The sequence below is a fragment of the Falco rusticolus genome, chromosome 5 (assembly GCF_015220075.1).
Source record: "Falco rusticolus isolate bFalRus1 chromosome 5, bFalRus1.pri, whole genome shotgun sequence".
Classification (NCBI taxonomy): domain Eukaryota; kingdom Metazoa; phylum Chordata; class Aves; order Falconiformes; family Falconidae; genus Falco; species Falco rusticolus.
This window is the reverse complement of record NC_051191.1, coordinates 76,378,049-76,403,286: the sequence shown is the minus strand read 5'-3', so window position 1 is coordinate 76,403,286 and position 25,238 is coordinate 76,378,049. Positions and strand designations below refer to the sequence as shown.

Below are 25,238 nucleotides of genomic sequence, written 5' to 3'. Positions count from 1 at the left end.
TTTAAAGTATCAAGTCTTTGTGGTACGGTGGCATACATTAATTTTTATAACACATGCTACCATTCTGCAATACGTTCTACTAAGCAGTGACTAGGTACTGAGCGAATATGAATTGTTAGAGTGATAAGTAAATGTTCTATAGACAATTCTGTATTAGATGTTTACATACAGCTTATGTATCTATGTGTTTACTTTTGTTACTTGATTGTCTACATCTTGTGAGAATGTTCATGGTGCAAGTGGTAGCAGACAATTGTAGAAATAAGTTAAATGTCTCTTTTGAGACAGGATTATAATACGTTAGTTCTGCTTCCTCTTCAAAACCTTAGATTTAGTTTTATGGCATCCAGTAGCTGTAGATATTTCCAGACTGTGAGCCATTGCAGCCTCTTCTCTTCATGGCAGGTTCCATGACGGACAGATGAGAATAGTTATCATGGTGTTTGCATACAAATTTGAAAAGCATTAAATAACCAAGAAGTCAAGCCCTGCATGTCTATAAAGCTTATGAAGCCCTCACATTAAGAATCACTTACTTTAAACGTCGTATTCTGTGCTTCAGCTGATGGACTGTAAAAGTCTGCATATAAGCCATCTATCTGTATTCACCTTGGAGTCACTAGAGAGAAATAAGTACTTTGTGTGTGTGACTGCCCTCATCCTAAAGTATGTATTTACTGTAGCTGGGATGAACTTCCTGGTGTTTTTTTATGGATGTAGTCCCATGGACTTCAGTTAATCAACACCTTTGAAAGTAAGATTGTTCCTATTGCTCGTTTGGAGCCCAACATTGGAGACTGATCTTGAAAATATGTCCGTGTTCACTCTGGAACTCCAACAAAAGTATGGAATTCTCATTGTGATTGATGGGAAGGCCTCGAATATCCAGCCCTCTCTGAAGCTAGGATCTGAACACACTGCTTTTTCTATTTCTGTATCTGAAAGTTTCCCCCTTCAAAAACACTCTAATGTTTGGTCACCCTACCTTAAACTTCTGAGCTCAAATGAGGTATAACTTTCTTTACATGTTAATTTGACATGTTTGCTTCCTTAAGCCAATGTGATATGAGAAGTACCAAACCAAGTGACAGTATAAATCATCATAGGCCCAAGGTTTTATGGGGAAATAATCAAAAGTCTAGAATAAATCTTGGTTGCTGCCAACTATGAAGTTAGATTCTCAGACTGTCATAATGAATTAAGAAACTGAGAGCTATGTGACAGCAGCATCAATCTCAGTCTCTTGTTTCTGCAAGTCTTCTTGTTGTCCGGGTCTGTCTTTTTTTTTTTTTTTTTTTTTTTCCTCCTCGTTCTTTTAAATACTTACTCCTTGGAGGAGATAATCAATCATGGTAAAGATTTCTCTACATGGAACAATCAGGAAAGTAAAGAATAATCAGTTTAGAGTGTGAAGTTAATAAGTTAAATCAGTTAAATCCTATATGGGTGCTCTTATTTGGTCTGATATGACTGTAGACGGCTGTGTCTTAGTTCAGCAAAGTCAGTTTTATTCTCCATTATTTATTCTGCATGCTTACTGCTTTTTCTTGTTTATATTAGTTTCATGTCTTTTGTTAACTAATCTTGTTTCTCCTAATAGCAAATTTCTAACCCAGTGTGGCCTATATTGATGTATACCTTAAGACAAAAACTATAAAATATAACCAAAGTTTTGTATTTAGCGCTTATTTAAAGCAAGGGAGAAAATGTATTCACCTGAGGGTACAAGATTTCAGCCTGTAACGGGTGTGTTTACCAGTCATATGTGTATGACATTCGAGCCTTCCCTCATGGAGTGGTGTCTTTTTCAATCCTAGAAATTACATAGATCCAGCTAAAACACTGAATTCATATGGATTACAAAAAGACATCAAAGTGGAGAGCCATGAAGTCATCTGGTCTCTGATTTCAAATATAGTCACTATCATTATACTATGCTTAGAATCAATCAGTTCTTGGCAGTGTTGGTTTATGTTACACAGTATGATTTATACAGTCAGGAAATAGCCATCAAAAAGAATAGTTGCTGCATAGTTGCTTACAGTATTAGAAAATGAAAAAAAAAAACTCCTTTCCAGTATGGATGAGTACCAGATGAAAGGTTGGTAGTGAATTTCCTTGTTAAGTAGATTCCAGGGCCTTTGCTTTCTGTAGTGGCCTGCTTTTGCTGTCTAATACTTTCTGTGAATTTTTGCATCTTGATGTTATCCTTTTGACTTCAGTGTAAATGTGCAAACTTAAAGAATCAAACTACAAGATCTAGATAGAGGATTATTTTTACTGCTTCTGTTACCTTCTGCAGAGTTCAATCCAGATCCTTCCTAAGTATCTCAAAATATTCCCTGTGTACACATTCCTTACTGTATTGTATCAGAGCACAAGATGTAGTTTTGCATAAAAGAGGGGCAGGAAAGAACATGGACTAGTTGATGGTAACTTATTTTGATATGACTTTGTGCTGACTGTAGCGAATATCTAAATAATAATCTTAATAATTGCTAATTAATTAAAAAGTCACTAGACATACTTTATGAGAATGACTGTTCAGAGAATTTGCAAGGTTTAGGATTAAAGCAAAATTTTTGATTAAGGGGCTCTAGTGGATATGGAAAGAAATGTTTGGAAACAATAGAGGTATACTTTGTTAAATAAGTAAGACTGGAGTGGACCTATGGTATTGTGCTGTAGGACAGGAGTGGAAATGAAAGTCAGGGCAAAGCTCTTCCACTCCATCTTCACAAAAGAAAATTTTAGTTGAGGAGGAAGTTCCTACAGGAATGAGTATTGGGCTGTAGTACAGCCTCTTCAGCAGAGTGGTTATACCTTAGTTAAAGCAGAATGGAATAGAATTGAAGAGTTTAAAAGAAAGGAAAGATATATTTGCTGAATTTATTTAGATGGCAGTGTTGCAGACACTCCTCAGCAAGTCAGGCATCCAGAGTTCCGGGAGCCTTCAGCGTTGTGAACTCTAGGTTGTATGTTAGTGAGCATACTGTCATGGCGTTTTTTCCTGTCATAAGAAGAAATGTGCAGAGAGGACAAGATTTCTGTTCCAAGACCTTGAAAACTGGCTCTACTTTGAAAATTATGAATGTAAAATTGTATAGTTCTTCATGGGGGAAAAAGGTTGGAGGTTTTTTTGTTGTGTGTTTTTTGTGGGTTTTTTGTTAATTTTGAATTGTAGGGTACACCATACAGTTTTTTCACGCTGGGGTTTTGGTTTTGTTTTTTTCTTCCTTGTATTAGCTATTGTATCAGACAACATACTAGCCAGAGAAAACCCATAGGTGAAATATTTTGTAATAATTTTTTGACAAAATAAGCTTGAATGGGAAAGAACTACATTATTCTACATGGGTTTTTTTACTCCTACAGAGTTTTTTCCAACAAAGTGCATATTTAAGTATACAAACAACTTGAAACTAAGTGATCTATTTTTGTGTATCTGAATAATATAAAAAAAAATCCCTAAAGTATTCCTACTGTATTTCTATCATGACCAATACAGGCTGAAAAGTTTTCCACTATTGATAACTTATATTGTTCGATTAAAGTACCAGAGCCATATTTTTTAGATACATAATAGTAAATAAAGAGTAGCAATATTTCAGTATTGCCTTCAGAAAAATAGTTTTTGCAATTCAATATCATGAGTATATACATTGGTATATTTAGACTTAACCGGGGAGCTTGAATGATTGCCTCTGAAAAAGTTGAGAAAATTTATTTAATTATTTCTGTTGTTTATTTTCAAGCCATAACTAAGGAACTGCTTCAGAAATCAGTCAGAAACACAATAAAAATTACTAATATGACAGCAAAAAGTGCGTTCCGTATCCCACTAGTGATTTATAGTGACAGGTGTGGAGCTGCACTTACAGGACAGGGAGCCAGACTTCTGTCGTGTGACTTAAGAATCGTTTAGAGCTTGATTTTATAAGATGCTAAGCACCCCAGTCCCAGTGCACCAAAACTTCTATGTGCACAGCAGCTATGTGTGACAATATCTGCTGCCTCTGCACCTGCAGTGCTTTCTTTAACAGGCCTGAGACTGTCTGTATGCCACCGAGTGTTATTCAGTTCTTTAACAAAACCTAAACTCCCAGTATGAATAACTTACAGACGTCTAAGAGAATTGATTTTACGCACTTCAAAAATAACTGGAAGAACTCCTTGTAACTATAAATTGAGTATCGATTAGGCTCTGAAGGGACCACAGGCTTAGCCTGTTAATGACTGCACATTGAAAGAATGTGAAAACTCATTCTTGTGCTCTGAAATGATACAAATATCCTGTGTATGCACTGAATATTTTGCTTTGAGTGTGTGAATTTGAAATCGGAACTCAAAAAAGAATTCCAGGAAGCTGAGCTTCAAATAAAGAGATTCCAACAAGTGTCCACTTCGTAATTTCACACAAGCTATGTTTCTGAGTGGGGCTTCAGGGACTTCAAGTTGCAGAATTTGTTAGTGAATGGTCAGTCCATTTGCCTTAACATGTAAACAGTTTTCCCTCTGACTTAAGATTCTGTACAACCAACATCAGATATCTTAGAGTAAAAGGTAAAAAGGCTCTTAGTGGAATTAGTTGCCCATAGAAAGCTCTGACTGATTCCTGTTATTTACATATTAACTTGTGCATGAAACACAAGGTTTATCTGTCTTGTATAGGTATTTAACCTATCTGATGCTAATGCAAAGTGGGTAGATGCATTAGCTTCATATATTGGGCACTGATAACAGAAGACCATGACTCTTATCTACTTTGTTTTAAGAAAAAATGCACACTCTTATATTGCCATTGTAGAAATCCATTTATGTGTTCCCAGGTGATGGTGAAAAGTTCAGCTCTGGAGAATTTTATGGGGAAGGTGGGGATAAGGCACTTGTTTGTTTTGATTTGTGTTCTTTGTGTTGGCTTTAGGGTACCATGCCAGCTCCAAACTTATTAAATTCTTCCCTTCTTTACATTGTTATGACATTCCTGAAGTCAGGTTTTTGACCACTGTTGCTTTTCATTGATAATTTCTGGCACTCTTACTGATCAAGGCAACGCTGATCTCTCTTTATAAGAGATGCATGTGGCTGGTGATGTTCATTTGTTGAGTTGCATAGCACTAACTCATCTTCCTGCAGCTTACATGTTCTAATGGGCAGCTGCTGCTTGGCTGGTGCACCACTGTTCAACCCTTTCTAAGGCTGTTTTCTTAAAACCATATTGTCAAACCAACTAACCAGTCCAGCTTGTACTGTGTAACACAGCACAACTAGCTTGAGTGGTAAGCTAGTATTACCATTCCATGTAAAAAAGAAATGTTTACTGTAAGATCTTGAATATCTTTCAGATATTTCTATCAAGAGAAATCAGAGAAAATGTGTTCTCAATACTGAATTTTAGGAGAGTAGAAATGCTGAACTAGTTTCCCAGGTGGCATAAATACCCATTTGCAGAAACATTTTGAGCCAAATGAAGCATTCATTCACTGAAGATGTACCTACTGGAACTCTGGAACTATTCAGAAACTGAGGCTGCGTTTATCAAACACTGTTCACCAATGGAGATACTTTCAGGAAAATTTAATTGTTTTGATACCATCTACAGGAGCAATTTCAGCACTTCCAAAACTTTTTCAGCATTTCCTTGTTCCCCAAAATTTTAATGAGTAGGTACGTGCCTGACTAAGCCAATGTGCCTGACTGAGCCAGTGTTTTTCACCTCCTGGTATCGTTCTTTTTTTTTGATGTGGTGTGGTTGTTCTTCAGACTCTCCTGTTTCTTCCACTTTTCATGAACTTCAAATGTTATTGATACAGAGGGTGAGAATCTTCATAGACTACTGGATGCTGCAGTGCTCATGTTAAAATCCCTCATCTGAATCTAGAGAGTCTCCTAACTGTGTTACTGATAGATAACAAAGAAAATAATTAATCTAGCCATTTTCTCGGCTTTTATTAGCAAAGCTCAGGAACAAAATGGTTCATGTTGTATAGTCCTGGGAAATGTTGTCAACTTGAGATTAAAAGGTTGTTTCATTTTTCATGTCAAGTTGCATGGTGTGTTTGACCCACAGCAAATTCTTTTTTTTTTTTTTTTGGGGGGGGGGGCGGGGAGAAAAAAAATCATAATGACAAAAGCTGTTTTGAGTTAACCAAACCAGATTTTTCTGGTTCTGGCACAATCTATAAGTAGATGTAAAAGGAGACAGCTATAAGCAGTAGTTATCCTGGAAGAAGGATAGAGAATACAGTGCAGATAGAAGAATACAGAGAATGCAGTTAGTGATGCTCCAGAGAAAGCCCAGGGACAAGACAAAGTAAAGGATATTATGATGATAGACTGGGTAGTTTACTCAACTTGTCCCAGATTTTTGCGTCAGTTGATCAGGACTGCTGCTTTTTTGCCTCTGTAATTAATTTCCCTCCTTCTAGTTTATGGAGGATTGTTCATCCAGCATTGCAGCTTGGAGTGCCCTGCATACATACATCAGTGGGAATGGCAAGCTTATTGCTAAGGTGGCTGGGGCTGTCCGAGCCTCACAGTAAGAGTCTCATGCCAAGCTGGAGGCTGTTGGCATTTCCTGGACAGTGGCACTGTAGATGAAAAGAAGCAGAGTCAAATTCATACAAAATTGTTTTAAAGACCTGCATCAGAAGAATGGACAACTTATTAAAAAACAGTTGTTTGGAAGCATTGCTGTGTTTAGGGACTATTGTCAAGGAGTCAAGTGAGAGGATAGAAGCTACAACTAAGATGTCACATTAAGGGGCTTGGATGTTTATTTTGGAAATGTTAAAAGCTGCGAAAAGAAGTTTGATGTCTTAAGAGAACAGACAATGGTGCCCAGTTGTTTAAGAAAGGAATAAACAAGTGACATCAGGGGACTTGAACTTGATGCAACATTTGCGCAATATCCATGGGGCTGTTTACTTCAGCTCAGCAAATGGGCACCCATCACATGCAGCAGTTAAGCTCTTGCATTAAATGAATATTTCCTATGCTATACATAGCAAAGAAGTCTGTTGCAGCTGCATTTACACTGTGTTTGTGTAGCGTGAAATTTAAGGAATTCCACTGTGTGTCACAAAATAGCTACGGAAAAAAAAATATTTAAGCATTCCTTTTCAAGTTGCACACATCTATAACTGTGCAAGCGAACAAGAAGCCTAGTCAGCGGGTGTTGAGGTGTTGGGTGATTGTAGCCCGTTAAGAGGTGGGATTCTCCAGGACAGATAGTGGGCAGCATTTTAGGTGTTGTATCCTTGTACATAAGGAAAGCATGGTTCTAGAGACCAATTCATTGATCTTTTTAGAATTATTTCAGTATACATAATGCAAGAACATCCCTGTGATTAGTACTTCATGTTTCTCTTCTGTAAAATGTGCTTTATTTTTCAGGAAAAGGTAATTTTCCACACTTTGTGGTTTTTTTTTTAATGTGTCCCTCAGTAAACATTCACTGCTGTAGGATCCGTTTTTTTGCAAATGGATCTTGTCTCAGCAAGGGCTGTAGTGAACATTTCCTCCACTGTGGTAGTGAATGAAGTACTGCGTTCAAGGATGTGGTGTTCTTTTTCCTTCTCTGTCATGGTCCACGCAGTGGACTCGTGATGGTTCGTTTACTATGATCTCAAAGGGCAAAAATCAAGGCGACCACGCCAAGGGGTTATGCTTCAATTAAACAGCACAATGTTTGCCCGTAAAGCGGCGTGCGATACGTAAAAAGACAGAAAATGAAGAAAAGATAAAGTAAAAAGAAAAGGAAAGAGGATTATAGCTACCACCACAGGTCCAAGGTGTCCCTATGGTCCCAGGTCCAGGCAGCGTCCTGCCGGTCCTTCTGATTGTCGTGATCCTTGGTGGGGGAGATCTCCTAAAATTCGGTTGCTAAAGAGTCCTCTTTTATGCGGAGCAATACACGTTGCTCCTCCTCTGGCACATGGCTTGTTGTCAGTCTCTGCCTTCTTGAGCAAGATTATCACGCATGTTATGGTTCGTCGTAACGACAACAGTTGTTATGTGACCTTATTGTAGTTGTTCCTTCCAGCGCCGGGTATCAGGGAGCGGCATAGTACTCCTCATACCATGCAGTTCTCCTTCAGGGTCTCGGTGTCCATGAGGAGCACATTCCATCTCCAGGTCTCTGTTAGCAATGTTGAGACAATATCGTTCTCTTTAGACCGACTCTTACATTCTCTTCACCAGATTTTTCAATTTCTGAAAAAAGGGGGCAAAAAAGCAGAATTCTAGCTGTATGTGCAAATAGTAGAAAATTTGGGCCCTGCTTTTAAATTCTGGGTGAAGTCTGATTTCAGATCTCCTGGAGGCGCAAATGATGTGTACATAGGTAGTAGTTTCTCTTTCTTCTAATAATTCTCTCTCCATGCTCATATAAAGTTGGTCTAAGAATGATGGTTTAGTATTAATTTCAATTAGCAATGATTTCTGTTTCCATGACCTCGTCAGCTGATGCAATGTATCACCCTCCCTACCTTGACAGCGCGTCGCTACTTGTATGGCCATTCCAGCAGGAACACCCACCTACAACTTCTAATCTGATACCACTTGCTTCACTCCTGCATTCCAGATTTACTCTTTGGGCTTCCACAGGTGTCTTGAAATCAGATCTTCCAAGACACCCACTCCAGTACAGATCATGGTACTTGGAGGGGATGGAATAGAGAAGTAGAAGAATATGTGCCAAATGTTGCTGTCATTAAGGTTAACGTCTGGAAATGAGCACTTTTTGTTTTAAACATGATATACTGAAGTCATTTGAATTGTCTCTGTAATTATCATATTGGTGTATTGCTGTGCTTTAGGGCTCAAAATAGATGAGGTAGACAGCATGAAGCTAAGGGGGAATGGTAAGGTCAAGAAAGATGCAGAAAAGGCAGGCCAGGAATATATTTACTGTTTCTCACAATAGTGGAATTAGGAATTCATTCAGACTATGAAGCAGTATATTTGAAATAAACAAATGTATGTCTTTTTAAATGTAACTGATCGTTGAATTGCAGAAGTAATTGCCCCATCATGTCGTGTTCAGAAAAGATTGGACAAATTCATACAGGAAAGATCCAGCAGGACAATGGTCTAGCAAATGATTTAGGAAGGTTAATAGGTACGTGATTGCTGAAAGCTGGGAGAGCATGCCAGCAACGGTTCTGTCCCATTTCCACAGTCTTCTCCTGAGTGTCCACTGCAGGGCAGTGTCAAAGAGAGGATGCTGGGCTAGATGTTCTTTTGGTATAAGAATAGCTATGACTATAGTAAATGCAGAAATGTGATTTTTCTGATGAGGCTTTTCAGCCAACTTTCTGACTAGAAATATTCAGAATATGATTTTAGAATCCCAGAATCAAGCACAATATTTTCTGAGTTAGCAGTTGCCAACCATTTCTCTTACAAATACAAGATATCGTCAGTGGTGGGTTTTTGCTAACATTTGAGGAAGGTCTGCAGTATTGCTATCGGCAGTTCATCTCTCTATCATGATGTTCTGCACTGGTAAAATAGGCATCTTACAGAATTTCCCCAAAAGTTTCAAAGAGTAGTTTAGAGAAAAACTAGCGGGATCAGCTCTCTGAATCATGAGTCAAAGTTCTTAGAAGTATCTTAATGCTATAGTAAGTGGATTGTACTGTGGCTCTGAAATGCTTTGGAGACTTTGAAGGTGAGACTCTTTTCGGAGGGGCTTAAGTGCTTATGAAAATGCTGGTGTGAAAGAAAAATGTCAAAAGAAAGGAAGAGCTGATGGCAGGAAGTGGACAGTGGAACAAAATACTGTTCTTTACATTGACTCTGTGTAGTGTTTCCACTTTTATATCTTCCTGCTTGTGGTTTTGGTTTCGGGTACCTTTAGCAGACCTTTCTCCCTCGGTGACATCCAAACAGGACACTCGATCAGAATAGCTTCTTTAGGCCAAATACTGCGGCAAGTTCTGAGCCAGATCAGGGTGTAATACCAGTGGAGCTAGTTTGAAAAGTTAATCAGATAAATTAAATGAGAAACCAAAAGCATTCATTTATTTAATAAATAAAACATCCGTCTTTATCAGTGGTAATGTTTCCTACCCTTTGATACTGTTCCACACTACCACTCTCTAGAGGATCTCATCTTACCAAGATACAGAACACAAGTTTGATTATGTGAAGGCAGTGGGCGAAAGAGCTAGAGGTCTTATGCAAAATCAGACATGCATTAATTTGCATAACGCTTCTGATTTATAGTTAGATCTATATATGTATGTATGCATATATGCATCCATTATCTTTCCTTCTCTTTTGAAAGATACTTCTCCTTTCCCAGCCTCTCCCTGAGCTGGCTCTTCCCTTATTCCTTGTTGTCCGTGGTGACGACTAGCCAATTTGAAGTCCAGGCCCTTATCTCCCTGGAAACATGGGTTTGTCACTCTGGTCTAAACTCTGTACAAGCAATTCTGGGTCTTGTGCTGATTGTCATCTTAACTCTTTGTTTGTGCTGGTAAGGAGTAGTTAAGAGCTGTGGAAGCAGAGTTATTTCTAGATGCTTCTTCCATCAGGGATTGTCTTTGGTAGATGTAATCACAGGACAGTTCTTTGTGATGAGTGTTACAGAGAATGACTTAAGCACATATATTAACTTCCTCCTAGTTTTCCTTCCTCTTTTTGAGGATGAGGGTTGTGGCAGCCATGTGGGATAACCGTCTGAGCTCAGCTCAGGTGAGAACCTTTTTCCATCCTTTTGTGAGTTGGGATTGTGTAGGTTTGCTGAAATTTCGCTCCAGCTTCCACCCTGGGATCATCAGTAGGATTTCGAGGCTCAGCTCCCCCATAAGCAGTGAATAATGTACTCCAGCAACCAGCACACTGTCAGGTGGTCAGGCTGAGCTGGATGAAAGAACTTGTGACAGATAGGGAGCTTAGGAAATAGATTGTGGTTTCCATATACCAGTTGAAAGGGAGACCTGCACCTGCTGTCTTGGGGCGGTTGTCCTCGGGGAGACAACCCTGGTCCTGGATAAGATGACCAGTGGTAGCTGATTTTGTGCTAAAGGTTGCCAAAGAAGACTCTCTGTTTGCTCTTTAAAAATAATTCCTTTTTTATAAAGAATAGAGTAATAAAGAGAGATTTGCATTTGTGCTCAATAAATTGAAAAGTTTTTAAAATGGATTTAGTTGTGGCTTGAGTAGATATTTGAGCGATAGGGTTTTACATCATAAGCGACTTTTTTCCTATACCTAGTTAGGCCCTGAGTTTCAGATCTCCAGCAGTGTGTAAACTGTCCCACAGAGTGGCACCAATTAAAGCCCCTGAGAATCCACCCTCAGTTTTTCAAAACAGTCACAGCCCAGTCTGATGTGTAGAGCCTCCAAAACTGGAGCCAGAAGAGCTTTATTGAAAACCTGACTACTTATTTTGGTGTTTATGTGGAACTTAATCTCTAGAAAATCTGGTCCAAAATGCAGTTTTGCATATGCTGTATTACCGATGTTTACACGTTCAGCTGGGTAACTTGAGCTGCATTGAATGAGAGTTGCACAAACAATGAAGGAGAGAAAAAGCCCCTTTGGCAGCTATTTCATTTGTGAGCTTTGAAAAAAGTCGGATACATGAAGGAATTACTCTGCCAGATCTACCAGAGCATGAGCTCCTTGGGAGTCAATGGAGTTCTCTCTCCTAACTTCAGAAGACTTTTTTTACCGCATTCTCTAAACTGGGTTAGTAATAGGCTGGTCATAAAGTGATTTTATTGGAAAGAAAGTTTACCAAGTAAGTAATTCAGTAAATACTTTCCAGGCAGCTATGTCCAATAGATTGCTTGGTATGGTGGATAATAGCAATACTACCTTTTAAGACTGCAGTAATACAAAGTGCTCCAAAAAGCCTGACCCTAGTAGGCCTGAGAAGAGAAAATGTTAATCCTGCACCACCAGGCCAAGATTTATTGGAAGGCATGTAGTATGGAGATAGAGATATAGTAGTCCGAGATCCCAGCTGCTCCCTTTCTTCAAATCCTTCTCTTCATAAATGCATATTAAAATAATTTTGAGGCAAGTAATTGAAAACAATTGGAAGAAATTCCACATAGTAAAACTTTTTTAAAGAGTTTAAATTGTAATAACTTTTATTCAAGCATATGGATTTGGGGCTCGGTATTAAATTGAGCTGTCTCTTTATGTAAGTAGTAAATCACCAGCATTTGCTATCATGAACAGAAAAAAAATGTTTATAAATGATTGCGTTTGTTTCAGATTATTCATCAGATCTGGAAGGCAATTGTTTGAGATGCTTTGTGATACTGTAAACAGAGCTCAGTGAAGGCCATGTACTTTGTAGCAAAACTGTGGGGTTTGTACATGTACCAACTGAGACTTTTTCCTTCAGTTAGTGTTCCACTTGCCTTCCAGAGATGATCTAGATTCCAGTGTGCTGTTTTGAAGGAACAAGTTTGGGTTGCCACTAATAGAGCAGCAAGGCCCGCTGACTCACAGAGGAAGGATCTCACAATAGTTGTCTTATTTATCTTCCCTTCTTATACTGCAGTAGACAAGGAAAGTCTTCACTTCTCCTTTTTCTACGCACTGCCAAACTGCTCTGATGGGGTTATGAAAAGGTTCAAATCTGGAAAAGAGCAAGAACTGAGGGCAGGGAGGATTTTGATACAGAAAAACTGAGGCAATAGTGCTTAACATTTCCTGGTAAATAAAAAAAGGAGGACTGTCTACGCACTTCCATTGTAGTTCAAGGCAGGAGGAGACTGCTTGGTTTCCCTGGGTACTGCTGTAATTACCCTAGAGCTTTTTTTCTCTATGAGAAAGAGCTACAATTTCTGTTGTGTGAAGCACAGGCAGCACACTCACACAAACAGCAATAGCAGGCTTAGCTGAGCAAGCTGCTGGAACTAGCCAGTGTTCCTGCATTAGTTACTGGCGTTTCAAAGCTTCCTGGCCTTGCCTGTAAGAGTGCTGCAAAAGCAGCTTGGTTTTTACCACAGTGCATGTGACCAGTCCTGGAGGAGTTAATTTCTGCAGGAGCTGTGCCAGCTGTTAGGAGGTTTTGAATGTTGTGGATCATTATCTTTGTTGTGGTTTTTTCCTCCCTCCAAAAATAAAATGAAAGCAAAAAACACACCAGCTCGTTTGCTGACATGTTGGCACATACTGTGAAATAACTAACTGGTTGCAGGATCTCCATAAAAAAGGAAAACATGGATTTTTCAGGTGGCAAGTTGCTTTTATCCAAAGGAGAAACAGGAAATCAATATGATATACCTTTTATGAGCAAAACAGGAGACTTGCAAGGTTGAATGTGGGTCAGATACCTTTTAATCGCAGTGGTTTCCCAATACTGAAACATATGTCTCTGTTAAATGCAACAGCATAAAAAATTTTATGCCAAAGGAAGGTGATGGGGGGGTAGGCAGGGACCCTCAAAACAGCCAGTAGCTAATGCTGCCTTTGTGGTTTTTATATATTTGCCTATTAAAATAACAATACAGACATGGAACATTTAGATTTAAGAAGCCTTCTTTTCATTAAACAACATTAAACAAACTGACAAAGTAGGGGGTTATGACTCCAGTAATTGAAACATGCTGTTCTGTTCAAGACCAGAACTCTATAAAGACTCTTTTCACTCAGTAATGCCCTTTGTGTTTGCCTGCTACCCCTGCTAGAAATTACTGTAGGCCTGAAGTATGTCTTTCCAAGTGGAGTGGGAATGACAGAGTGCAACACCACACTTGGCAGATGGGGTCACAGCCTTTTTAGGACGTTAACATTCGTTGTGCATTGGCAATCAATTTGCAGCTCAGAATGCATGGAGACTTAGCTGGACTCCTCTCCCCACTGTTTTTTTATGTTAACTTTAAACCTAAGATGCAGGAAGAAGAATTAGATGGATTAATTTGGATTAACTCTGATGGAGTTTGGGTAGTTTTCATTAGCTTAATTTACAGTGTGCCTATTTGTGGATTCCTTGCTCTTCTAAATGTATATTCTGAATCTGTATGTTATCTTGCATTTCTTTTTTCTTCTCTCTTCTAGATGTTGATGAATGTCAGGATAACAATGGAGGGTGCCAACAGATTTGTGTAAATACTATGGGCAGCTATGAATGTCAGTGCAAAGAGGGCTTTTTTCTGAGTGATAACCAGCATACCTGCATTCATCGCTCCATTGGTAAGTTTTCAGTGTGTAAATTGTGCTCTTTAGAATAACTGTGTTAATCAAAAATGCAAGAACTGTTTGGGGGGGATTTTTTTTATCCCCAGAGCTCCCAAAATCATTTCACTGGTTGGTTGGAATTGATTGATTCCTCTGCTACCCAAACTTGAGCAAAGCCATAAATAAGACAGGGGAAAAGGCTTTAGTTTGACATAGAAATTATACTTGGTTCAAACAAACAGCAGGCTATCTGGGCAGGCAGAAGCAGATTTTCAAACGGCAACTTTCTGCTTCTGAGTTTCCAAGACTTAAAAATTTCTCATCTGTTTATTGTATAATAGTTCGCCTGTCTTCCACCTTAGGGAGCATGGTATCTTAAATCAAAATGAACAGCTTGTTGCTTCTGGAAGTTATGCAGATTATGGGGTATTGCCAGTCAGGTAGCTCATTGCTTCATTGCAGACATGATGGCTGATCCTATATTGACACAGCATTTTTCTTTGGTTCAGTACCCTGTCTAGGGTGGACTAGAAAACTGCTTCTCTGTTGCCTATGCACTAGCAGTAGAAATAAGGAATCCCTGCAAAACTGTGATCCTTGTCTGCTGCTGATTTTGACTAGAATAAGCAGCTCTCCCTTTTCTATACATGTCAGACACAGAAGACAAGTTTGAGTGGAAAGGGAGAAAAGAAAACAGCATAGCTATAAATCTTTGCAATTAAGTGGACTCTTTATGTGCTCATTCAGACTTCTGGTGACCCTGGCAGCAACGGGAATACACGCTAGCAAACTCATTTACCAATAGGCAATACAGAATGACAAAGTAGCAAGATCAGTCTGGTGATCAACAATGTAAGCACACTGTAAATTTCAACAAGCCACACAAATGGTTCTGAACTATTTCAAGTCACTAGAATTATCCAGAAAATCCTACTTGAATGTGGAGTATGAATTTAGTCACTCTGTTGACAAGAAAGCAAAACATTGTAGTGTAGCATCTCAGAAATGTAAATGTATTTCTGGCAGTGTGTGTCTGCTTACACCGAATTGTAAAGACATGTAGTAATTTTGATTTTCAGAAATGTGAATGTCTGGAATATATTTACAGGTCCACTTTTTAGCATGATCATTAAGTTTTAAGCAATTGAGGTATTTTGATTATGACAAGGACATACAATTAAGCTCCATCAACGAGTGCATTTTAAAGGTTGTTATCTAATAGGTTTTTAGTAATTCTTTTCAACATAAATTGTTCAAATTTCTGTCCAGCATAAAGTAACCGTGACACAAAGATATCCAACAGAGCAAGGAATAGTAGCTGGAGGCTTAATGAAAACCACTTGCAGAGTGCTGCGATACAATCATTATTTCAATTTGCACATTATAAAAGTTCGCAGCTATAATAAAAGAGAATTTAGATATCTGAGATGGAAACTAATGAAATAAATGAAAAATGAGACTCTGAAGCTAATAGTTTCTTCTAAGGAGTAGATTTATTGAGGGAAAAGGGTAAGTTTTTATGGCAAAGAGGATTCCTAGTTTTTCAGAAGGACTAGGGGAGTGGGTTTGAAGGTTGACTGCTGTATGCATGTAATAAATATGCAGAGGAATAATGTATTTGTGTCACCTTGTTTACAAAGAAAATGTCGTGTAAGACATGAATGTTTAATTTGAAGCAACTTCTTCAAATTATTTGAGATATGAAAAAAACAAGCGACCTACCAAATAGACTGATGGTGTTTGCAAAGTGTTTTATCAACAAATGGTTTGTAGCTTTTAAAAAATAAAGTGCCAATTTACAGTAACAGCAAATGTTACACTGTAGTGCCATGATGTCCCACAGAAATAGATCAGGTGGGTATGCTGGAGGAAGGAAATAAGATTAAATCATCTCTTTCAGTTGTCAGAGGCAACTAAACTGCAAATAGTAAACATGCATGGTGAGAAAGTAAATGGCTTTTTTAATATCTGTGTTTACTCACTTTCATCTGTCTCACTTGTAAGCACCACTACAGAAACTGTCAGAACACAAAAATATGCCTCAACATATTTAGCCAGAATTGTGCCTAGGACTGGCCTGTGTCTTCAGCCTTGTTTACCAGCAGAGGTATAGTGGACAAAAGCACACCACACAGCCAGCATTGCAACCCAAACACAAAGGCACTGACTTGCCAGAGTCCTTTAGCAAGCTTGTTGACATTGAGCATGGTAAGAGCCATTAATTGCAGGGGGATTACTTTTCTGGCTCTGAAAAATGCATATGCAGTCACACAATCTCAGTGTTCTTGACATTACCTGAAGTCTCTTCAAGGTCTCAGCCAGTCTAAAACAATCAAGCACAAGGTTCTTCATACAGTTTGCTGCCACCTTTTCCATCCTGTTTTCAAGTGCCTTGGGAAAAGGGGAGAAGCATTGCAAGGTGCTTAGGTCGTGCTTAGGAGCTGGGATGAGTTCAGAATGGAGGGAGCAGCACCAAGCCTAAGCAGTGCCTTGTCTGCAGGCCCAGCTCACCTGCCTTGGCTGTCAGCAAGGCTGGTGCTGATGACTTGCTTAGAGCTCATCAGCACATTCAAGTGATGTGGTGATTTCAGAGTTGAAAAAGGGCATTGAATATTCTCTTGGGGGTTGAGCAGAGGAGGGAATATGTCCCTTTTTATACTAACCAGCCAAAGGAAAGGCATCTTCTGATATAAAGCACCTTCCTAAAAATTGTTGGCTGCTGTGTGAATTTCCCAGCTTCCAGAGATGCACTGTGCCTGTCCCAGTGTTTTGGGGGTGTATTGTACTACCATGCTCCTACCCACGAGTGTACCTAAAAACCACACTGGAGTTCATGGTGGGGCTTTTAATATCATCCTTGCTGTGACATGTTTGCTTGCTACCTACAAGTGTTCTTATTTCCTATGGACAAAAAGAATTAATGATCCACAAATAGGAATTTTATACCAACAGGAGGCCAGACTGACATTAAAGTCGGGGTAAACCATGGTTTCCCAATATTTACTTTGTTTCACTGTATTCATTGTTGGCCTACTAATCTCTTACATTTAGTCTCAGTATCTTTTGGGATGATACTATGCCCAGTACAATTTACTCATTTATTTTTGTGGGAAATTTCCCTTTGCTGAGTCAGTTTTCAGTGCTAGTTTGCTCACAATAATGATGGCAACAACGGGGAGAGAAAATGGGAGGGAGAATGGATTGTAAAAAATACAAAGAACTTAATTGTTGTTTATCTTAGTGCATCTTAATTGCAATAGTAGGTGTGAACACTGTGTATTATACCAGAGACAGGTTTGTGTTTGTTTCCTCATGACTTAAAAGGAAACCAGAATACAACAGCTGTTACTGTGTCATCTCCAGCTCCAGAGGGAGCATGTGTTTAATAAATGTGGAGATTAGTATTGTACACTGCAGCTGTGACTGAGTCAGGTGAGTGGGTTGCAGCATGTTTTCCCTTAGTCTGATGATAAGCCAAAAGCCCCAATTCAGCAAAGCCTTGAGCACATCATTAACATTCTAGTGATGGTAAAGTTAGTTACAAATCTGAATGGGCTTTAAAAGCATCAAAATAGACAGTTTAGCTATATGCCTGTATCTCTGCTAAGTTCAGAGTGATCATAATGAAGGGTATGGTATGTCCCATTTGCATTACAACTATAAAAGGTATTGTGGTCAGGAGTCCTGGCTACAAACTGCCTCACCAACCAAAACTGTCAGCTGACACATTACAGAAAGCTATAGCTGTTCTACCTCCAGAGGGCAAGTCTCCTAAAACACAAAGGTTGTTTGCTCAGAAGAAAGATACTTAAGGAGTTCTGTGGCTAGGAAGATTTCTGTTATTTTAGATTTCATCCCTGAATGTCTACCTAAAGCATAGTTATATCAATGGTCTTATATCTGCTAAACATTCACTGCCAATGTTTTCACACAGGTAGTGTCAAGTAAACTAAAAAGGTGAGTGCAATTAGGAGTGGTCAGTGTAAGTGGAGACAAGAAGAGGTGGAAAAGTACCAGGTTATAGAAGGCTAGAAATTACGATAGTCTGGTCAAACAGTGGAAAGGCTTTTCACACACTTGTCACTATCATTTTCAAGCCTATTAAAAAAACATTTGGCAAGGAAATGCTCTTTCAGTTCCCCTTATCCCATTAGCCTTATGTTCTTAGAAGGGTTAGGGAGTTTGACATAAAGTCAAGCTACCACAACTTAGCAAATTACTGTGCTACAAACTGTCTCAAAACCAGCTTGCCTCTTTCTGCACTAAAAGTGTGACAGTTTAGTCCCAGAGGAAAGGGAAACATGCTAGGCCAAGTTGTCTTGCATTTGTCATGGGCTTATGAAATGGCTTACCATGCTTGTCCTGATAGTAACTTGTTAAACTTGATTATATGTTTAAACCCTTGTTAATTTTGCAGTAGTAGCATAGGGGTTCATCGGTCAGCTGACTTCAAACTACCAAGTTTCTTCTTGTTCTGAGGATTTTAAAACCACCTTTTTTCAATTTACATCTTCAATACTTTCCATGATTTATTTTTATTCCATACTTGTTTTCTTAGTTCAGTGCAATTTTATATCGGTAGAATAATGTGTTAGGACTCCTTGGGAGGAAGCATGACCCCCAGTCAATGCAGGAAAGGTTACAGGTTGGGATTCTGGACTTTCTTCCCATCTCTGGTGCTGATGCCTTGTGGGACTCTGGGCAAGAAAGTTATTGTGACTCAAGAATTTCTACAAAGCACTTTAGAGGACAGAGGTGCTTTTTCTACAGAAAGCACAATAATCTATTCATATTTAGATTAATGTAGAAGGGTGACCTTAAGTAATTAAGTGTTGCCAGCACTGTTCCAGACTTTATGAAGTAAAAGGTTTCTCATCAACTGTGAAAGCTCTTTCATGATGATGTAACTGGTTAAATTACTCCATTACTTGAATATACTTTGCCATGGCTACCTCTAGTACAGGCATCCCATTCATTGGAGGAGAACAGTCCTATTTGTCTTTTTTAATTGGAATCCTAATATGATTGTAAAGTAGATGAATATATGTAAAGGACATTTTAAGGAAATGGATTCGTGTGCTTTTAGATAATAAGAAAACCTATCAGGCAGCATAAGTTTTATCAGGACAAACGTACTGCCATCTTGGAATTTTCCTAAAACTGCACACAATAAGACCAATGTGTAATAGAAACGTCTCTGTTTATACATTCCCATGATACATTTTGAATAAATAGTTCAATGTATTATATTTCACAGAATATAGGATACAGAGCGTATCCAGGAAAAAAGGCTTAATAAACTATTTTAAATCTCATTGTGCCCTGTTAGACATGTGTAACCTTTTAAAACGGTGTATAACCCAAGAAAATTGCTGTACTTTGGTTTCAGGGATTCTTACTTGCTCCAGCAGCTTGTGTGAAGGGTGCCTCACATTTGCTTTCTCCATTCCTCTGGAATGGAAGGGCTTTGTAATTTGTGTGAAGGAAAAATGCAACAGGTGAAAACACCTGGTATAAGGAAAAATGCAACAGGTGAAAACACCTGGTATAAGTAAAAAATAATCTCTGTTAGGCCTGATATCCCTCCTCTCATATATCAGTGATTTATGATGATTAGGACTAGTAAAGTTACACTGGTGTAAAACTAATTTAAGTGTAATCTGACTGAAGTTCAGTTGTGTGGAGAAGCAGTAATTATATAATCATAAAACCAATATTAGATGAAAGTTTAGGACTAGATGTGGAAGTTAAGTAGTCTCATAGAGTCATAGAACTGCCCAGGTTGGAAGGGACCTTGACAGATCATCTGGTCCAACCTTCTGTGGGAAAGGGAGCCTAGGTGAGAATATTGAGAGCCCTGATTAGTCACATTTTGAAAACGGCTGGCAATGGGGACTCTACCATGTCCCTGGGGAAGTTGTTCCAGTGAATGATTGTTCTCATCGTAAAAAATTTCTTTCTTATGTCAAGATAAAACCTTTCCCAGTGCAACTTATACCCATTGCCATTTGTCTTCTCCATGCGACTCCTTGTGAAAAGAGACCCTCCACCCCCTTCGTAGCCGCCTTTTAAGTACTATCCAAATAAAACTGCAAAAGCAGAATTTTAAGTATCAAAATTATCAGTAGTTTTTTGTTGTTTTTCTTTTTTTTTCTTCAGCTTTTCACATTAAGGCCTTCAATAAATGTCAGCTTAAATGGTGACTGCTTAGGATGTCATAGAATTGGAGGCAAAAGCATGTCACTTTTGGCTTACAATAATTTTAAATGCATCTGAAACCTGAGACTGCAATCTTCCCTTTATAGGTAAGAAAACTGAGGTGTAAATATTACAGTATTGTCTAAAGGTCTTGTGACTGTGTCTGAACTCCAGGATAGATTCACCCCATTGAAGCAGCTGCAGTCCTGTTCCTCAGAGCAGTCCAGATGGCAAACAGGATGTGAGGAAATTGTATAGGATATGAAATCAAGATAGTTTCAGTATAACACAAGTTGCAGAGTTAAATATAGCCAAGTAGAGTTGGTTGCAGGCCCTTGTTGAGGTCCTAGGGACCAGTTTTATACTCAACAAAATGTGATAAAGTCTCTACATATGCTACCTTAGTTTTATAGCTCATCTGCCTTCTAAAGGAAAAATATTCTACTTCAAAATTTTCTGGGGCTTTGAATTAGGTTTCATTTGGAAGGAAAACCAAATTTTGTTGAGTAATCAATAACCTCTGCTGCTTTGCTTTAGCTGAGGTTGAATGCACTAGTAAACCAACCGGTTAGCACAATGCAGTGGTGGTGAGTTCATTGAAACTCAAAGGAGAAATCTCCCAACGCTCAGGAACAATAGCAGATCGCCAGGTTTTACCAAAATCTGGGATTGAATTCTAAGAGTGTAGTGCAGAAGCTGCCCTGTAACAAGTCCCAGATTTAAGTGTGCTGATCAGAACAGGCAAATATTTCAAAAACAAAAAAGACAAGAAAATAATACTAAAAAAATGAAGCCTAGATGCACTAGAAAACATCAACTGGTAAGTAATCTAGAAGTCATGTGTAACTTGCATATAGTGCTTAATAGTAAAAGTAGATGCACAGTTGAACATGACTAAGTGATAAACTAGGATATGCAGATCATCTCTCAATGAGCCAAAATCTGGAATAGTTTTAACGGTACAGTGGTTGTTTCTGCACAGCTCCATTGCCAATGCCTTTTGGTATGGAAAGGATGAAACTACAGGGGGAAAAGAAGTGTGTAAGAAATAATGAAGTTGGAGATGCAAAGAATGCGTCTTGGAGAGAGCAGCTGTTTGAAACGCCCTTCAGCAACATGACAGCCAGCCAGCTTGCCAGGGGGAGCAGGGAATTTGTAAGTCAGATCAAAAATCTCTCCACACCTGTGTGACAGAAAGTGCAGTGAGCAGTTTGTAGCTCAGTGACTGACTGACTGGCAGTGCTGACAAGATGGGAAAGCTATATGCACGAATGGGAAAACACACTGGAAAGTAGTACATTTAAAAAAAAATTAAAGAGAAAATACGCAAAGGGGGCTTTCACACTCAATCATTCAATAGCATTGGAAGTGAACCAATGTTCTGTTCATACTGGCTGCTCTGCATATAACAGGATTATACTAAATGAAAGAACTGATGTTTTTTAAAGGCCCCTAGCATCCAGTTGACTGAAACATCAGGTGAGAAAGATCTGCGAAGAGTATTAAGCCAGAGTGTACATTCTGGGTTACATTCACACGTGCACACAACAAATGGACTCTGTTTTAAGTATTGCATACATTGTATTTGTCATGATATGTCTCTCTCGTGCCATCAGGGATACAATGATGAATTCAGGGCCTGCTCTGAGTACTCTGTAAAGGTGCTCAGCATCTTTCACACTTACTGCAGTCACTATGGGTCTTTCCATATATGTCTTGTATTTTTCACCACGCAGAGAAGTCAGTTACAGGCCATGTTGCAGGTATTGTTCCTCTTTTCTGCTATTCACGACAAATCTCAGAGATGTGATCCAGCAGGAACTCTCTAGAGGCTGACACTGCAATGTGCTTTTGGCTACAAACCAGTAGGAATTCAAGATATGAATGCCAAATACCTGTTTATATATATTGTTACCCTCCTGTACATGGTATGCATACTATGCATTTAATGAGTTCTATTAATTATTCAATTCCATGTAATTATGTTTGAGGTTGCTCCGAGCTATTCTGAAATAATTTAGGAATTAATGGAAATAAGAAGGAAGATGTTTGTATTTAATAGCCATGTATATTTTCAAGCCTAAGAATACTTGCATGCTCTGTTAAGCTTTATATCTTAGGAGTATCTGGGTCATAAAATTGTTGGGTTTGTAACTGGTTTTGATTATTTTTTACTTGCACACCGGTCAAGAATGGGGCCAGATTGCATGAGACCCTGTACAAACTGGGAAAATTTACAGCCTGAGTAAACAAGGCAAACATAGGGCAGAGGACAGCACAAAACACAGTCACTGTGAATGCTTTCATGGCAGAACCATTATCATAGCACCATGACGTGTTTTTAAGAGGGGACACAAAGGAAGAAGGGAGTGAGACAAGGGTATGTCAGGTACAGTAAGTAAGAGAAGTAGACAGATAGACAGCCAAGTGGGAATGAGGCGGAAGAGAACAGACTGAAGAAAAAAAGAAGGGTGTGAAACAGAAAAATCTGTAATTTCTTCCTCTGTCTCCTTAATAACCTGGCTCACTAATGCATTCCTTTTCAGTATACTCTCCTTTACAGTTTTCTTTCCATCTAGCTAGCTCCTGTCCTGTATAAACCACAGTATAGCCATAGTATAGTCAAAATGCAGCAATGTCTTTCTTTCTTTCAATGTTTTTCTCAGTGGAGTGGGTCATGTGCTGAGATTACAAAGCCAACCTGTAATCACGCCCAAGTCATCAGGATGATACCCTTGCAGGGGTTCAACAACTTTGCTTCTCCCAGGAGTCAAGAAATGCAGAAACAGAGGCATTAAGTACAAATGGGAGAAAAGCATTGTGTGCTGTTGGAGTGTGAACTGTGTTCACCATTAATAAAAGCACTGAGCTTGTGCAAGGAATCTGTTTACCTGCTTTTTGTGCATGATTCATAGTATGATCAAGCGCTTTCGAAAGGCTCTGCCTGACGTATCAGTGCTGAGAAGCTGCAGATGATCTTTGTTCTTATGTCCCAACACAAAGCATTCCCCTTTGAGTAAAGGCAACAGCCCTTTTGTCCCTCTTTGGTATGAAACACCTTATTTAAAAGTTATTGTTGGTGTTTATAGCTCGGTCACTGTACATGCAGTGTAAGCCAGTATTATCCAGTACGGTGTGCTGCAAACATTGTGTTACATTGGTGATTTACAAGAGTTGGCAGGTTTTCTCCCTACAGTTAACATGGGCTGAGGATAATATAATAGCTGCTATCTTCAATCCATATCAAACTGCAAAGTACTAGACAGGCTAAAACTAAGACCCTCCTTACTCGAACATTAATTTTTGACAGAAATTCACATGATCAGTGTTGGCATTTCAGTATTTAGTGTAATGAGAGTTGGTTATTTAAACTGACATTTGTTTGGAATGCTACGAATGCCAAGATGGGGAAGCAGCGATGTGAATTGTTCTTACGCTGTGCTTTTCTTGTTCTGCCAGCTCCAGAAGTGAACTCCTAGTCATTTGCTTTTCTAATCACTAATTCACTAGAGGATGTCGCAGGAGGCTACAAAAACTACCTCAGTACTCTAAACCCCCTCTGAAATAGGAGATATTATGCCATGTGCTGTAAGTTACAGATACAGGAGACAGAACAGTTAAATAATTTGCCTAGAGTTGCACAGGAGGACTGTAGAAATCCCAAGAGCTTTCCGGAAAAGCTGTGAAGGAATCATTTGACAGAGCATGCAGTTTAATTGGTACTATGTTGATTTCACCAAATCTGCTTTGTAGAACTGAGTATCAGTTTTTATGTATGTACGCTCCTACTGGGAACAGAATGCAGATACCCTGAGCCCCATTCTTTTGGTCCATTACTTAATTCCCTCTTTTCGTTCCTGGTGCACTTCAGCATCAGTGATTGATGAATTATGTGTACATGTTTAGAGATCAAAGTGTAGCACAGGGAGCCAGGTGGCTAACTGCATTTTGCAAATGCTGTCCTCTCCCCCCTTTCCTCCCTACACTTTTTGTTCTGTTTGTTCTCTGTTGTCTTACTGTGGTAAACTGAGCAATTTCTGATGGTGCCAGGCAGCTTGACTTCTCACTGAAATTCAGGATGCCTGATGACTTTCTGCACTGTGCCCTTGTACTGGGAAGGCAGCCAAACTGACACTAGGAATGTCTAGGTTCTGAAAAGTAAAGTGGAACTTCTTGAACAACAAGTTGTTGAACAACAACAACTACCTGAACAGGTCAACCAGATGTTGTCAACATTATTTTTGAAAGAAGTGTATTCTTCCGCAGCACTAAATTTTGTTTTCTGAAGTAGCTGCTTTTCCTGGAAATACTAACTATATATTTTAAAAATTCATAGAGAAAACCCCAAACATCAAAACTCTGAAATATTTAGACCTGGAAGTGTTGTCCTTTGCTCTTTATGGTAGTGGTTGGTAGGCAGCCTTGTCTGCCTCCATAGGTGGCTGATGTATTGTACCGTAGCATGAATATCCAGGAAACCCCCTTATCAAGAGGAGAGACTGGGCTCTTAGTACAAGAAACAGCTCAGACATGAAGCCTGATTTGCCAGATGAAGGAGTGTATTTCTGGTAGTGTTTCTGAAACATTTGTTTCCTTTTGCGGGTGAAATATTTCAGTGTTGGGGGAGCTTGCCAGGAAAAGGCCAAACAAAAAAAAGATGCTGCCAGCTCTGCCAAAGGGCAGCATTCAAGCTGTGCTTGAGGTGAGACTGGCCTACCCTGCCCTTACACACAGCCACACGTCTGCACGCTCTTCCCCAGTGCTGTTTCTGCTCCTTGCCTCTCTGGACAAAGTGCTCTCAGAACTCCCTTTAAGCTTCCCAGGAAAAGCTATCCATTTGGCCTAAGTGCTTCCTTAATGGACGTTTAATTACTCTGCTCTAATCAGAATCT

At 39.1% G+C, this 25,238-nt stretch overlaps 1 protein-coding gene across 1 annotated transcript in view; it reads left to right on the top strand.

The window, feature by feature from the left end:
• SCUBE1 (signal peptide, CUB domain and EGF like domain containing 1) overlaps window positions 1–25,238 on the top strand; it is a 218,052-nt gene that overhangs the window by 42,808 nt on the left and 150,006 nt on the right. Inside the window, exon 4 of the mRNA XM_037390251.1 lies at window positions 14,029–14,163. Coding sequence (XP_037246148.1) covers window positions 14,029–14,163 — 135 coding nt within the window. The remainder of the gene's footprint in view (window positions 1–14,028; window positions 14,164–25,238) is intronic.